Source organism: Pleurodeles waltl, chromosome 5, assembly GCF_031143425.1.
Source record: "Pleurodeles waltl isolate 20211129_DDA chromosome 5, aPleWal1.hap1.20221129, whole genome shotgun sequence".
NCBI classification, from domain to species: Eukaryota; Metazoa; Chordata; class Amphibia; order Caudata; family Salamandridae; genus Pleurodeles; species Pleurodeles waltl.
Genome location: NC_090444.1, coordinates 885,461,201 through 885,474,634, shown reverse-complemented (window position 1 = coordinate 885,474,634; position 13,434 = coordinate 885,461,201). Strand labels below are relative to the sequence as shown.

Below are 13,434 nucleotides of genomic sequence, written 5' to 3'. Positions count from 1 at the left end.
ACATCTGTTCCTCTGGAGACCAAAGACCTTTGATCTCCAGATCCCCCAGATGAGCTCCCCACCCTAGAGTGGAAGCATCAGTTATGACTGTGGCCACTGGTGGCGACTGCTGGAACGGCTTTCCTTGTGAAAGATTGTTGCTTGCAATCCACCACTTCAAATCCACAGCAGCATCTCTGGAGATCTTGACAGTACCCTCTAGATCCCCTTTGTGTTGAGACCACTGCCTTCGGAGGCACCACTGAAGAGCCCTCATGTGCCAGCGAGCATGCGTGACCAACAGAATGCAGGAGGCAAAAAGACCGAGCAGACGAAGGACCTTGAGGACTGGAACTACCGCTCCATTTCGAAACATTGGAACCAAATCCTGAATATCTTGAATCCGCTGAGGCGGAGGAAAGGCCCGACCCAATGTTGTATCCAGTACTGCCCCTATGAACAGGAGGCGCTGAGAGGGCTCTAGGTGAGATTTGGGCTCGTTCACCGAAAAACCCAGGTCGAACAACAACTGGGTTGTTGACTGCAGATGATGCGACACAAGCTCCGGGGACTTGGCTTTGATCAACCAGTCGTCCAAGTAAGGGAATACTGCTATCCCCTTCCTTCTGAGTTCTGCCGCAACCACCGACATCACCTTCGTGAAGACTCGAGGTGCTGAAGTAAGACCAAACGGAAGGACCGCAAACTGGTAGTGTTGCGATCCCACCACAAACCGGAGATACTTCCTGTGTGACTTGAGTATCGGGATATGAAAGTAAGCATCCTGCAAGTCGACAGACACCATCCAGTCTTCCATGTTCAACGCCAAAAGCACCTGTGCTAGGGTCAGCATCTTGAACTTTTCCTGCTTGAGGAACCAATTCAAGATCCTCAGGTCCAGAATTGGTCTCAAACGACCATCCTTCTTGGGAATCAGGAAATACCTTGAGTAAACTCCTCGACCCCTTTCCTGCTCCGGGACCAACTCCACCGCGCCCTTTGAAAGGAGGACTTGCACCTCCTGTTCTAGCAACAGGAGGTGTTCTTCTGAACAATACGAAGGGCGGGGCGGGATGAGGGGCGGGAACTCCCGAAAGGGAAGGGTGTAGCCTTTTCCCACAACACTGAGAACCCAAGTGTCCGATGTAACAGTCTTCCATTTGGTGAGAAAATGCTGTAATCTTCCCCCTACAGGAGAGGAGTGAGTGGGAAATGGTGGAAGCCTAAGGCTGCTTCCCCTGCTGCACCCCGCCAGAGGATGAGGAAGAGGCAGAGTGCTGCTGAGAGGCTCCTCTGGTGCGGACCCTACCTCTCCCCCTGAAAGATCTATAGGGATGGGAAGAAGCAGGTTGCTGATATCTACCCCGAAAGGAAGAGGAGGAAGAGCCACGCCCAAATCCACGAAACCTCCTGAAGAATCTGGAAGAGGCCGTGGAAGAAGGAGCTTGGAGCCCTAACGACTTAGCCGTGGCCCTGCTTTCCTTAAAACGTTCCAAGGCCGAATCAGCCTTAGCTCCAAACAGTTTGTCCCCATCAAACGGGAGATCCAACAATGTGGACTGTACATCTGCCGAAAAGCCCGAGTTACGGAGCCAGGCCTGTCTCCTTGCCACCACACTTGTGCCCATTGCCCTGGCTACCGAGTCGGTGGTATCCAGTCCCGTCTGGATAATTTGGGTCGCAGCAGCCTGGGCATTTGAGACAAGATCCAAAAGACCCTGGGGAAGCTCTGTAAACGAAGAGGAAATGTCATCCATCAGAGCATGAATATACCTCCCCAGGATACAGGTTGCATTTGTGGCTTTTAACGCCAGACTGCAGGACGAAAAAAATCTTCTTCGACTGCGCCTCTAGCTTCTTTGAATCTCTGTCCCCAGGGACCGTCGGAAAAGAACCAGGCGCTGACTTGGACGAACAGGAGGCCTGCACCACCAAGCTCTCCGGCGTAGGGTGCCTAGATAGGAAACCAGGGTCAGTTGGAGCCGTCCGATACCTCCTGGCCACGGCTCTGTGAACTGCTGGGGAAGATGCCGGCCTCTTCCACACCTCTAACACCGGATCCAGCAGAGCGTCATTAAATGGTAACAGAGGCTCCGCCGCGGCTGAGGCCGGATGTAACACCTCTGTCAAAAGGTTTTGTTTTGCCTCCACCACCGGCAAAGGCAGGTCCAAAAAACTAGCTGCCTTCCGTACCACCGCATGAAAGGAAGCAGCCTCCTCAGTATATTCCCCCGGGGACGAAAGGTCCCACTCAGGGGAAGTGTCCAGCCCACTGGCCGACTCCAGTCCACGCAGCCCATCACCCGAGTCCTCTAGCTCTCCTTCCTCTAGGGCTCGTTGGTACTCCTGCTCTTCTAATACAATGAGAGCACGTCTCCTTGAATGAAGTCGTTGCTCAATACGCGGAGTCGACAATGCCTCCGCCGAAGTCGAAGATCGGCGCCGATCTTCAGAAGCCACCGACGCCGCATCCGGCGCCACAGGTAACTTCGGCGCCGACGGAAGAGCAGCTGAAGCAGATGGACCCACCGGAGTCACAGGCCGAAATCCCGACATCGACGGGATGGAAATCCCCGGGGCCAATCCTTCTGAAGCCACCGGAGCGGCCACCGGCGCCGACACTGGCGCCGAGCCCACGTTCCCAAACGGGAGAAAGGGCATAAAGGGTGCCGGCCGAAGAGGCGCAGGATCACCCAAAGAAAAGGCCAAAGGCCCAGCCGGAGCACCCCCTGGAGCCATCTGTTGGAAGATGGCATACATTGCATTCAAGAATGCGGAACTATCGGCTCCAGGGGTGGGAAAAGCCGGATACTGGGGTGCCTGTCTCGGAGGCGACCCCGACGCCGGCCTCGGCGTCTGCGCCGGAGAAAACACTTGAGGCTCCAATACCTCAATCACCGACGCCTGTCCAGGTGAAGTTGGAGACGCCGGAGAGGGCAACGGCGTCGAAGGATGCGGCGTAACCGTGGGACTGACCTCCCATGTCCTTCGGCGCCGATCCGGAGACCTGGAACGAGTCTCCTTTGAATGACGCCGAGATTCTCTACGGCGCCGGGAGTCTCGATGACGCCGATGTCTTGGGGAAGAAGACTTCTTGTGATGTTTCTCCTTTGACTTGGCCATAAACAGCTTCGCCTCACGTTCCTTGAGGGCCTTTGGATTCATGTGCTGACATGAATCACAAGTCGAGACGTCGTGGTCGGAGCTCAAACACCAAAGGCAATCGGAATGAGGATCCGTCACCGACATCTTGCCTCCACACTCACGACAAGGCTTAAATCCAGACTTTCTCTGCGACATTATTTCCACTAGCGAAAGACTACGCAGCAAGATATACACTGTAACCGCAAGAGTAACAGTTGCTCCCTCGAAGATAACCGTTTCGAATGCACGGAAAAAAGGGAACTGACGTCCGCACGTCGTCGAGGACCTCTTATTGCCTGTATGACGTCAGACGGCGTCGCGTGGGCTAGAGTGACGTCCTCGTCGACGTGCAGAGACTAGTAAGAAGATTTCCGTCGAATGCTGGCGCCATGGGAGTATTCATGAGGTGAGGAATCCACAGGTAGTTGTATCCATCAGAAATACCTCTATGCACATCTGCCTTCTACCAGTGTCTGCTGCATCCAGGGCTGATTTGAGGCAGGTGTTTGAAATTATCTTATCCTCCTGGATGATCGTCTTCACCCTCTTTCTATATTTTACCAGGATGTGTTACATTAATTCTTCAATCTTCTCTCAGTGTTGGTGACCACAGTTTAGGAGTGTGCTCAAGTTTACAGTTCTTTTGACTGGCTGCAACCCTCTCTATTTTTCCACCCACCATTTCTACCCTCTTTCTGTCCTTGTCGAGAGGTGTACCTGTTGATATAGAGTTGTTACCTCTTCCTGGTAGCATCCACAATGATGGAGACTGCCAATGCATTGCCCAGGATAGGCACGGAATCTTGATAGGACTGCTTGTACTTCTCTTTGTCTCGAGAGGTCACTGCCTTCAAGGACATAGGCTCTCAAAAAGCGTCCTTCTGGTCAAGGGCGCCTGGGAAGGTACAAATTATTATTCTGTAATGGCATGAGGGTTTGGACAAGGAAGCAGGACTCCACTTGTTACTCCTCGAGTTGCACTCTATGCATCTGCTGGCCATTTTATTCAGGAGCTGTAGATCACAAGGTTGTCTGGCTGCGAGTCTTAAAAGATATATATATATATATATATATATATAAAAAAATAAAAGAAAGAGAGAAAGAGAGAGAGAGAGAGAGAGAGAGAGAGAGAGAGAGAATTTTTTTTATTAACGATTCTTTGATCAAACTAAGATCATCCTGGACCACCTCCTTTCTCTCTCTTCTTCTCCCCCTTCCCCTCCCCAAATCCAGACCCATCAGAGGGAAAAATAATCTATAGATGTCGACCAGGTACATAGGCTTCTGGGACATACCCTTGGCATCACAAGGGGAAGGACATGCCACCAAATGGTGCTATAAGATGCACAAAAATAAATAAATAAATAAAAAAATTATAGAGAAGAGATTTCGGATCCAACCACACTAGATGGCGAAATAATGCACAGCATTTGAATCCAGAAAAGATTTCTGCTGCAAAAATAACTATCCTCCGTTATAGAGGAGACTCGTAAATATATTTTGGAATTTGGGATGGAGAATAGAGTTTGAAAATAAAACTCAACATTAAATATTACAAATTAATTCTTGTACCATACAATTAGATTTCCCACCTATTTATATGGCATGTATTCACTTACCAGTAACATATATTTTAAAGTTTTGGTAATTTGGAATTACCGCACAAGTGACTTACTATAATCTTAACGTCACAGCAAAAGATCTGGAGACTGTCCTACCTTTAATACAGCACACCAAATCCTCCCCCTATGAAGATGTGATAGGTTTCACTTATCTTCCCATGAGATACAACCTATTTACAACCGAACACGGAATTAGCCAAGTGCACGAAATGGACACGGTCACTTTTTATTCAATGCATTGTACTAATTATCATTATCTTTTCCATTCTGAAGTCATTTTTGATCTACACTACCAAAAGGACTGCACTTTGTAATTTATTGAATCAGAACTGCACGTAGTACAGAAGAGTATCCTGAATAATGTGCTTACCCCATAAAGTTTGAATATTATTGCATTAGTTTGCACACAGCAAAGGCGCCCATTTTCTATCAATCAATCAATCAGAATTTATAGAGTGCACTAATCACCTGTAAGGTGGTCCTCTGTGCTTCAGTCGAAGAGCCAGGTCTTAAGATCCTTCCTGAATTGAGGTAACAATAGTGACTGCCTGAGGTGAAGAGGCAAGGTGTTCCAGCTCTTTGCCGCGAGGTAGGCGAAGGACCTTCCTCCAGCCAAGGTCTTCTGTATGCTAGTGCCAGTTGAGCAGAGCGCAGAGGTCTGGCTGGGAAGTAGAAGGTGATGCAGTGGTTGAAGTAGGTAGGTCTCAGGTCGTGGAGAGCCTTGTATGCGGAGGAGTTTGAAGTTGATACTTTGCACAACGGGGAGTCAGTGGAGGTCTCTCAGGTGTCTGTGGCGGGGATGTTCAGGATCAGTCTGGTGGAGGCGTTCTGGATGTGCTGTAGTTTCTTCAAATTCTACTGGGTGGTGCAAGTGTAGAGTGCGCTGCCTTAGTTGAGCCTGCTGGTGACCAGGGCATAGGTTATGGTCTTGTGGCAGTCGTTTGGGATCCATTTGAAGATTTCCCATAGAAGTGAGAGTGTTTGGAAACAGGAGGATGCAACGGAGTTGACCTGGCGGGTCATGGTGAGAGATTAATCCAGGAGGAAGCCAAAGTTTAGGGGGTGGCAGTGGTGATGGTGTGAGAGGGTGGGTTGGGATGGGGGGCGCCAAATGTTGCAGGCCACCATGAGTCATCCCAGGCAGATGTGGAGGGTCCCAGGATGAGGATCTCGTTCTTGTCCGAGTTGAGCTTCAGGCAGCTCTCCTCCATTCCAGTGGCGATAGCTTCCATCCTGTTGTGAAAGTTCTTCTTGGCAGATGTAAGGTTTTCAGTCAGTGAGATGATCATCTGGGTGTTGTCAGCATAGGGAGACAATGTTCAGTCCGTGGCTTCTGACGATGGACACAAGAGGGGCCAAGTAAATGTTGAAGGGTGTGGGGCTCGGGGAGAAGCTAGACAGGTATGGTGGGAGTCTGACTCTGTCCTGCCAGGCAGGAAGGAGCGTTTCCACTGTAGAGCCCTGGCGTGGATGCCAGATGTGTGGAGTCTGGAGCAGAGGGTGTGATGGGAGACTGTGTTGAAGGCGGCCAATATGCCCAGTAGGATGAGGGCTGCTGTTTGGCAGTGGTCGTGGAGCGAAAGGATGTCATATATGGCGGCGAGGAGGGCGGTCTCTGTGCTGTGTTTGCTCCTAAAGCCTTACTGGGAGATTTACAGGATACTGTTGTCCTCTATGTGTCTGCAGAGCTGTGCGTTGAAGGCCTTTTTCATTACCCGGTCTGGGAAAGGCAGCAGAGAGATGGGCGGTAGTTCTTGAGATCCAGGGGGTCGGCTGTGTGTTTCTTCAGGAGCAGCCGGATTTCAGCATGCTTCCAGTCCCCTGGGAAGATAGCCGCCGTCATGGAGCAGTTGAGAGTTTGGCGGAGCTCAGGTGCGATGGAGGTGTTGGCTTTGTTGAAAATGTATTGGGGACAGGGATCAGTAGGGGCTCCAGAGTGGACGCTGCTCATGATGGTGTGGGTCTCGTCCGCTGTGAGGGTGGTCCAGCCAGATAGAGAACGTGTAAAACGACAACATAATAAATGCTGATCTACAATATTTTTTTCAGATTTAACCTGGGAATATTTCTTGACACAAGAGCCTTTAAACAAATATAGGACAGCACAAAACACTGGAGATTAGGCAAAACAACTGATTAAAGTTTACTGCTTCTGAAAAGAGTTTTATTACACTTACTTCGTTAGCAGATGTTGGTGCACACACATTGTGAGTTTTCTGACTTCCAGTGTCTTTCTTTTTTTCCCCAGCTGCATACAGAGCAAACGGATGTCGGATTTCCCTTGATGGCACAGTTCTTTCTGGACTTCCAACCAATTTCCGACTACCACTTCGGCGGGATAAGGCTTTATGACCATGAGGTGGTCTTAAAGGATTTACTGACTTATTCTTTTCATTTATATCAGGAGGTTTGCTCCCTTTCTCCACAAGTGCCACTCCTAGCTCACAATCTATAGAATGGAAGAAAAATGAAATATAAGACCGTTTCTGTAGATGCCTTTGAATCTACTAGGCTGTTCATTGTGTACAACAACTTCCAAATAGAACATGTAATGTGCAACTAGCTGAAAGACCAATATGTTAAATCCTGAGTATGTCAAAAATGTACTTCTACGACTGCAAACTTATATTGAATGAGCATGTTATGGCCAACATTCTTATTCACTGCATTAGGAGACAAAAAAAAAATCTAAACCACTATTATAAGTGCTCTTTGGAGATTTAGTTTACTTTCTTTGAGCCTCTACTTGCCAGAAGAAAAGTTGAACAGCTCACTTTTAACCTCCACAATAAACCACTGCCTCCCTTGACATAATACAACCACTAATGACATTGTGTTTTCTTATACAAATGGTCCTTTTTAGATCAAGCCTACCAGGCAGGTGCTGGACCGCCATTCCCAATAGAAATCCAGGGACGTCCCAGGAAATCCAAAAAGGTTTTGGGGAAATTGAGTTCATACCACAGTCTGATGGAGAGGAGATAAGTTGATTTGGTTCTCTATGGAACTGAAATTTTAAAAAAAAATGGAGGGTACGGTGCAGGAAAGGAATTGGAGAAGAAGCTATAATGAGGCTGAGAAACTTAGATCTAAAGATCTGGTAAAGAAATACCAACATGCTATTCATAAAGCACAAATACACGACCTTGCTAACAGGGTTAGCACTGCCCCTAACGCTACTAGAGAAACCTATCGCATTGTGGAAAGTTTTCTGAAAGGCAGCTCGACCAAGGGAGGCATGCCTCCCTCAGAATAACACTGAGTTACTAGCAAGGTATTTTCTGGAGAAAGTGAATACGATATACGATTCACTGGCACCAGTGTTGAGGCTCCCCATCATGAGGGATTAGACCAGGCTTTCCCATCGAGTAGCTCCGGAGCTACTGGTAGCTCTCCAGCTACCTGGAAGTAGCTCTTCTCTGTGTAGCTCAGTCTACTAAATTAGAAGCTTTATATTAGTTGTATTAATGTATGTGTACCAAAATTGAGAGTGTAGATGTAAGATGAAAATGTGCTCAATTTCAGAACTCAATTTGGAGAAAAATTGCTGAATTTCCAAAATATATTTAAATTTGATTTTTTTTGTGATAAAACGTATGACATTGGGGAAACATTTTTCAAATGTTATTACCTTGGTACCAGAGTCATGGCAACCATGGCTGTTGAGTATAACTCACGCAGAGGCATTCCATATTGATAAAGCCTTGTTTACATTACTGCTAAAAACTATGTCTGATGCATTGAGGTGATCACAAGTAGTAATCCTGAATATGGTGAGCTAATGTAATCTTGTCTGATGTGGTCACTGTTACAACACTAATAATATTTGTAGCTCTTGGTGAGTTTCACTGGACCTAAATAGCTCTTATTGTAGAAAAGGTGGATTAGACTAACTCCTTTAGAGCAAGCCCCTCTAGCTTCCCTCCAATAAAGAAAGAATAAATAGCTACAATAGAAAAATGTGTTATATCAGGTTCACCCTTAGATTCTGCTCCTACTGACATTTTACTTAAGGGTGGGGATATCATGGTGACAGCTTCTAAAGATTTATACAATTTATCATTGGAGAGTGGCTGTGTTCCAAATGATTGGTAACACGCCATTATACATCCCCTGCTAAAGAAACCTTCATTAGATCCCTTAGCGGTGGAGAGTTACAGAACAATCTCTCTTCTCCAAAGGGCCAAGGAAGATTTTGGAAAAGATTATTTACAGTAAGCTGACAGATTTTCTGAAATCCAATCAAAGCCACCCAACTCAGGCTTTTGGGCAGAACATAGTACATAGACGGCACTTTTGAGGGTAACAAGACCTTAAATCTTTGACTTAAGGGGTTCTGCAGCTTTCATCGGTCCTGATTTGAGCGCTGCCTTTGACATGGTTTCTCATGATGTACTTTTGCATTGCTTGGAGGACCTAAGGATCTCTGGTTTGGCTTTAAGATGGTTGGCTTCCTTCCTCAGCGAGAGGAGCTTTCAAGTCAATGAAGGGTCCGGTTTCTTTTCCATTCATCAATTGAAATGTGGAGTACCCACAGGGCTCGCCGTTAAGCCCCACACTGTTTAACATATATGTGCGGCTACTGTCTAATATTGAGGCTTTCGGATTTTCTATGGTATCATATGCCGACGATACTCAGCTTATCATTACCTTATCTCATGATATTGTGGCTATCTCCACCATTTTCAATAGTTGTCTGACACAGGTAGCAAAATGGATGGGAGATAGCTGCCTCAAGTTGAATGGAGAAAAAAGCTGAGGTAAGGGTAGTTGGCAGTAATTAATTTCTCTGGCAACAAATCAGTTGGCCTTCGACACTGGGTGAATTCCCTGTACCACAAAAAAAAAAAAGTGAAAAGTCTGGGTGTCACCTTAGATCACAAGCTTTTCATGGCCTCTCAGGCAAACAGTATTACCAGCACTTGTTTTGGCCTCCTGAGAGCCCTCCACAAAACTTTAAAATGGCTCCCAGTGGAAGTCAGAAGTGTGGTCTCAGGGCTGAAATTATCGCATCTGGACTACAGAAATTCAAGTTTATCTTGGCAGCCCGAAACTGGTTAGCAGGAAGCTTCAAGTAATTCAAAACGCTGCTGCTTGGATTCTTTTGGGAATTCCAAAATGTCAGTCAGCCAGGGATTCCCTTAGAACGCTGCACTGGCTAACCATAAGCTTTACAATTCAGTTGAAGGCTCTCTGCTTGGCACAGCGTGGCAAATAGTCAGGGCCCAAAAATTCTCCATAATTTCATTGCCTTACATCTTCCCAGTAGGGCTCTGAGATCTAGTTCTTTGAAACTTCTGGTCCTACCCAGGATAAAAAGATCTGGGGTTGGTGGGAGTCCTTCACTTATCTAGCCCCTAAGCTGTGGAATTCTCTTCCCTTGTACTTGAGAAGTACAAACAATTTACTGTGCTTTTGTAAGCAACTAAAAACATCCCTTTCCAAGTAAAAGTAGCTTGCAGCTTACTTGTTTTCTTTGGCGCTGGGAAGCATGGTTTTGGGTAGCCAAGTGTTTTATAAATCCATAAATAAATAAAAATAAATTACTTTAAGGACTCCCCAGAAGAGCACGTCAATTTGGGACCATGTGTGTGTTTGTGGGCTTACTGTCAGTGTTTTATGGCTGTTCTGTAAAACAATAAAAAATATTAAGAAGAGAGAGAACAAAAATCCACTGTGGGCTTAACAGGTGCAACTAAAATCAGCTTATGACTGATCAATATACATAAACGAGCACCGATGACAACAATGGTAAAAGCTGTGTGGGTCTGTACTGGGACCACTCTGACAGGTTTATGATCTCTCCACAAAAGGAAGTGTTTTGGGGACTGTAGGGATTTGAGATCTTTTTGGAGGTGGTGTAGGTTGAGGTCTCCCTCTTAGCTGCTAGAAAAAGAGTTCCAAATCTGGCACTTCCTAGGAAAAGGACTGTTACTCTTTTGTCTTCTTAAATGATTGAGTTTCAAGGAGGAGGGAGTCTGGACTTCAAAGATGTCGGTGACCACTAGAGATTACTAGTTTCTGAACAAGTCTTTGGGCTTGTAACTAGTAGCCATCCTGGAGACTCCACAAGTCTCATTTCGGAATATAGTGAAGTGTGTGGTGTAGCACTATGAAAGTAGACCACTATGTGACGTCCTGTTTGCATTTCTGTTTTCTTTGTTGCCGCTATGTACTGGTTACTTGCATTCACACATCTAGCTGTTTCGTATACAAGATGGGGGACTTTGATTATTTTTCATTTTGCACCTTAGGATCCAGTCCAGAAATTTCCACACTCAACAGAAGGACGTCTTGAAATCTTTAAATGGGTGACTGGATGGCATTAGGAGTCGGTCCCAACTATATCAGCAATGTTATGCTACACCATTTCATTCATGAGCACAATTTTTCTACTCAATGACAGGCTGATGCCCTTGCTCTTTTTAGTCGGAAGATAAGAGCCAAGTTTACTACAAAATAAAGCCATAAGCATGGTACAGACTGTCAAGTTTCTTTGTCCAAATGTTAACATTAGAACTCTTCGTGATTGACCATAGAAATTAATACAGCAGAACAGTGAAATGATGGTAAGTGTGCAGGGCAGAACTAGCTTTGGTGACTATGCTTGCTTAACACCAGGTCCTTGTAAATATATGCAAAACACCCCTTTCGTTCGTGGGTGGCCATCATGACCTCTATGCACCAGGCAGGTTAGAGTTTACAAGGTTCAGCTAGACCAACTCGGTTGCAGGGTCACTTCTATTTTTCAAAAGCCTGCTTAGTAACTTCTGGCTACAGTTTGATAGATCCAGGGCACATAGTATATATGGAAACATGCATCACTTCCAGTTGAGTCCCCTATCCTTGAATAGCCCTTTTCTCTAGGTCAGTTCTCAACTAACGTAGTATTGCTTTAAGCTATTAAGCTGAGCACCAGATGCAATTGTGATGTAGGGAAAGGTGCAGCTAAAAGGTCCACAATACTATGGCTTGCCAGACAAAAGGACTAATAAAGCCAACAAAGTATCAAAAAGTCAGTTATGCTAGTAATTACTTTGGGTTAATAAGAATAATAAATGCGTGCCATCCAGCTATCTATCTCAATGAAGTAAACTGACATTAACACGCTAAGCATAGAAAATTATTCTAATATGCAATAGAAAATAAGTACCATACCCAAATATGTAGACGTTTACACACTGTGGGTGTCAAAGATGAATCTCTAAATACACGGTCTTCATCTTTTCCCAATCTTATTAGTTTTTACCCACTTAAATTATCAAAACATGGGCTGTGGCAATGTTGGGCAGAGGAAAAAGTTAGATGCATGGGCACTTTCAAATTCTGTGAAACACCTACAAATGGCTGATGGTCTAAAGCACAGTAGTATTACAGAATTGAAAGGCCGAAAAAAGTTTAAGTGCAGGGGTGTGGAATTTATTAAAATATCTACTTGTCCAGGGGACAGGTTGGTGCTCAAATCTACTTGTCCTGTAAAATGATCTACTTGTCCCTTTGGTGCCATGTAGTGTGGCGCCAAATTATGGCAGCAATCTCATTATGTAAGAGCTCTGATAATAACCTCTCTGATATGCCAGGGCTACTACCATAGTAGGGCTTGAATACTTGAAGTTTCAATCCCTACTGTAGCAATTTCCTTATTTTGCACCTTTCTGCAGATCTGCATACTGGGGCTGGAGGAAGCAGTAAGCAATAGTTCAAGGGCTGGAATGCCTTTGAGTCTGCAAACCTACTAACCTGCATGTTTTAAAGATTTTCACCAGCTTCTCTCTAATATTTTCCCATAATAAGAAAGGTTGGACATTTACTCCTGACAATGGCAGAATTAGAACTTCTTCCAGGGTTGGGAAGAAAGTGGCTGGAGGGAAAATGAACTTGCAAATGCTCAATAGATTTTCACATGAGCAAATCTACACATGCGTATTTACCCATGCTAAAATACAGTTCACAAATATTTTATAGGGGTACGACATATACCATGGGTGCACTTTTGTGACTTTCTTTAAGAATCTGGGGCCACATGTAGGTAGGTTCAGATTTGCGACCCGCAAATTGCGAGTCAGAGCGAGTCGCAATTTGCGAGTCGCAAATCCGAATGTAGGATGGTGTCCCTGACACCATCTGTGATTCGCAAGGGCTTCGCAAATGCCCACCTCATGAATAATCATGAGGTGGGTCGCAATTTGCGACCCCCTTGCGAATGGCGGCCCTCACAGGGATGGTGGCCTGCTGGAGACAGCAGACCACCATGTCTGTGACTGCTTTTCAATAAAGCAGTTTTTTTTTTTTTTTGTAATGCAGCCCGTTTTCCTTAAAGGAAAACGAGATGCATAACAAAAACAAAAAATGAAACGTTTTCGTTTCATTTTTTCAGAGCAGGCAGTGGTCCGTAAGACCACTGCCTGCTCTGAAAAAATGTTTACAGTGACATTCACAATGGGGAAGGGGTCCCATGGGGACCCCTTCCCTTTTGCGAAAGTGTTAGCACCCATTTGAAATGGGTGCAAACTGCGATTGGTTTGCGCCCGCGTTCGCAGAACAATCCTACATTGCACTGCGAGTCGCAATTAGAAAGGGAACACCCCTTCCTAATTGCGAGTCGCAAACCCGTTTTGCGATTCGGTAACCAGGTTACTGAATCGCAAAACTGGGTTTGTGCATCGCAATGTGCTTTTTGCACGTCGCA

At 45.9% G+C, this 13,434-nt stretch overlaps 1 protein-coding gene across 3 annotated transcripts in view; it reads right to left on the bottom strand.

Annotated features, from left to right (window-relative positions):
• The window catches only part of CCSAP (centriole, cilia and spindle associated protein), a 93,347-nt gene that overhangs the window by 13,147 nt on the left and 66,766 nt on the right, over window positions 1-13,434 (bottom strand). For all 3 annotated transcript variants that reach the window (XM_069234988.1, XM_069234987.1, XM_069234989.1), the window contains one exon: window positions 6,923-7,194. In XM_069234988.1, coding sequence (XP_069091089.1) covers window positions 6,923-7,194 — 272 coding nt within the window. The remainder of the gene's footprint in view (window positions 1-6,922; window positions 7,195-13,434) is intronic.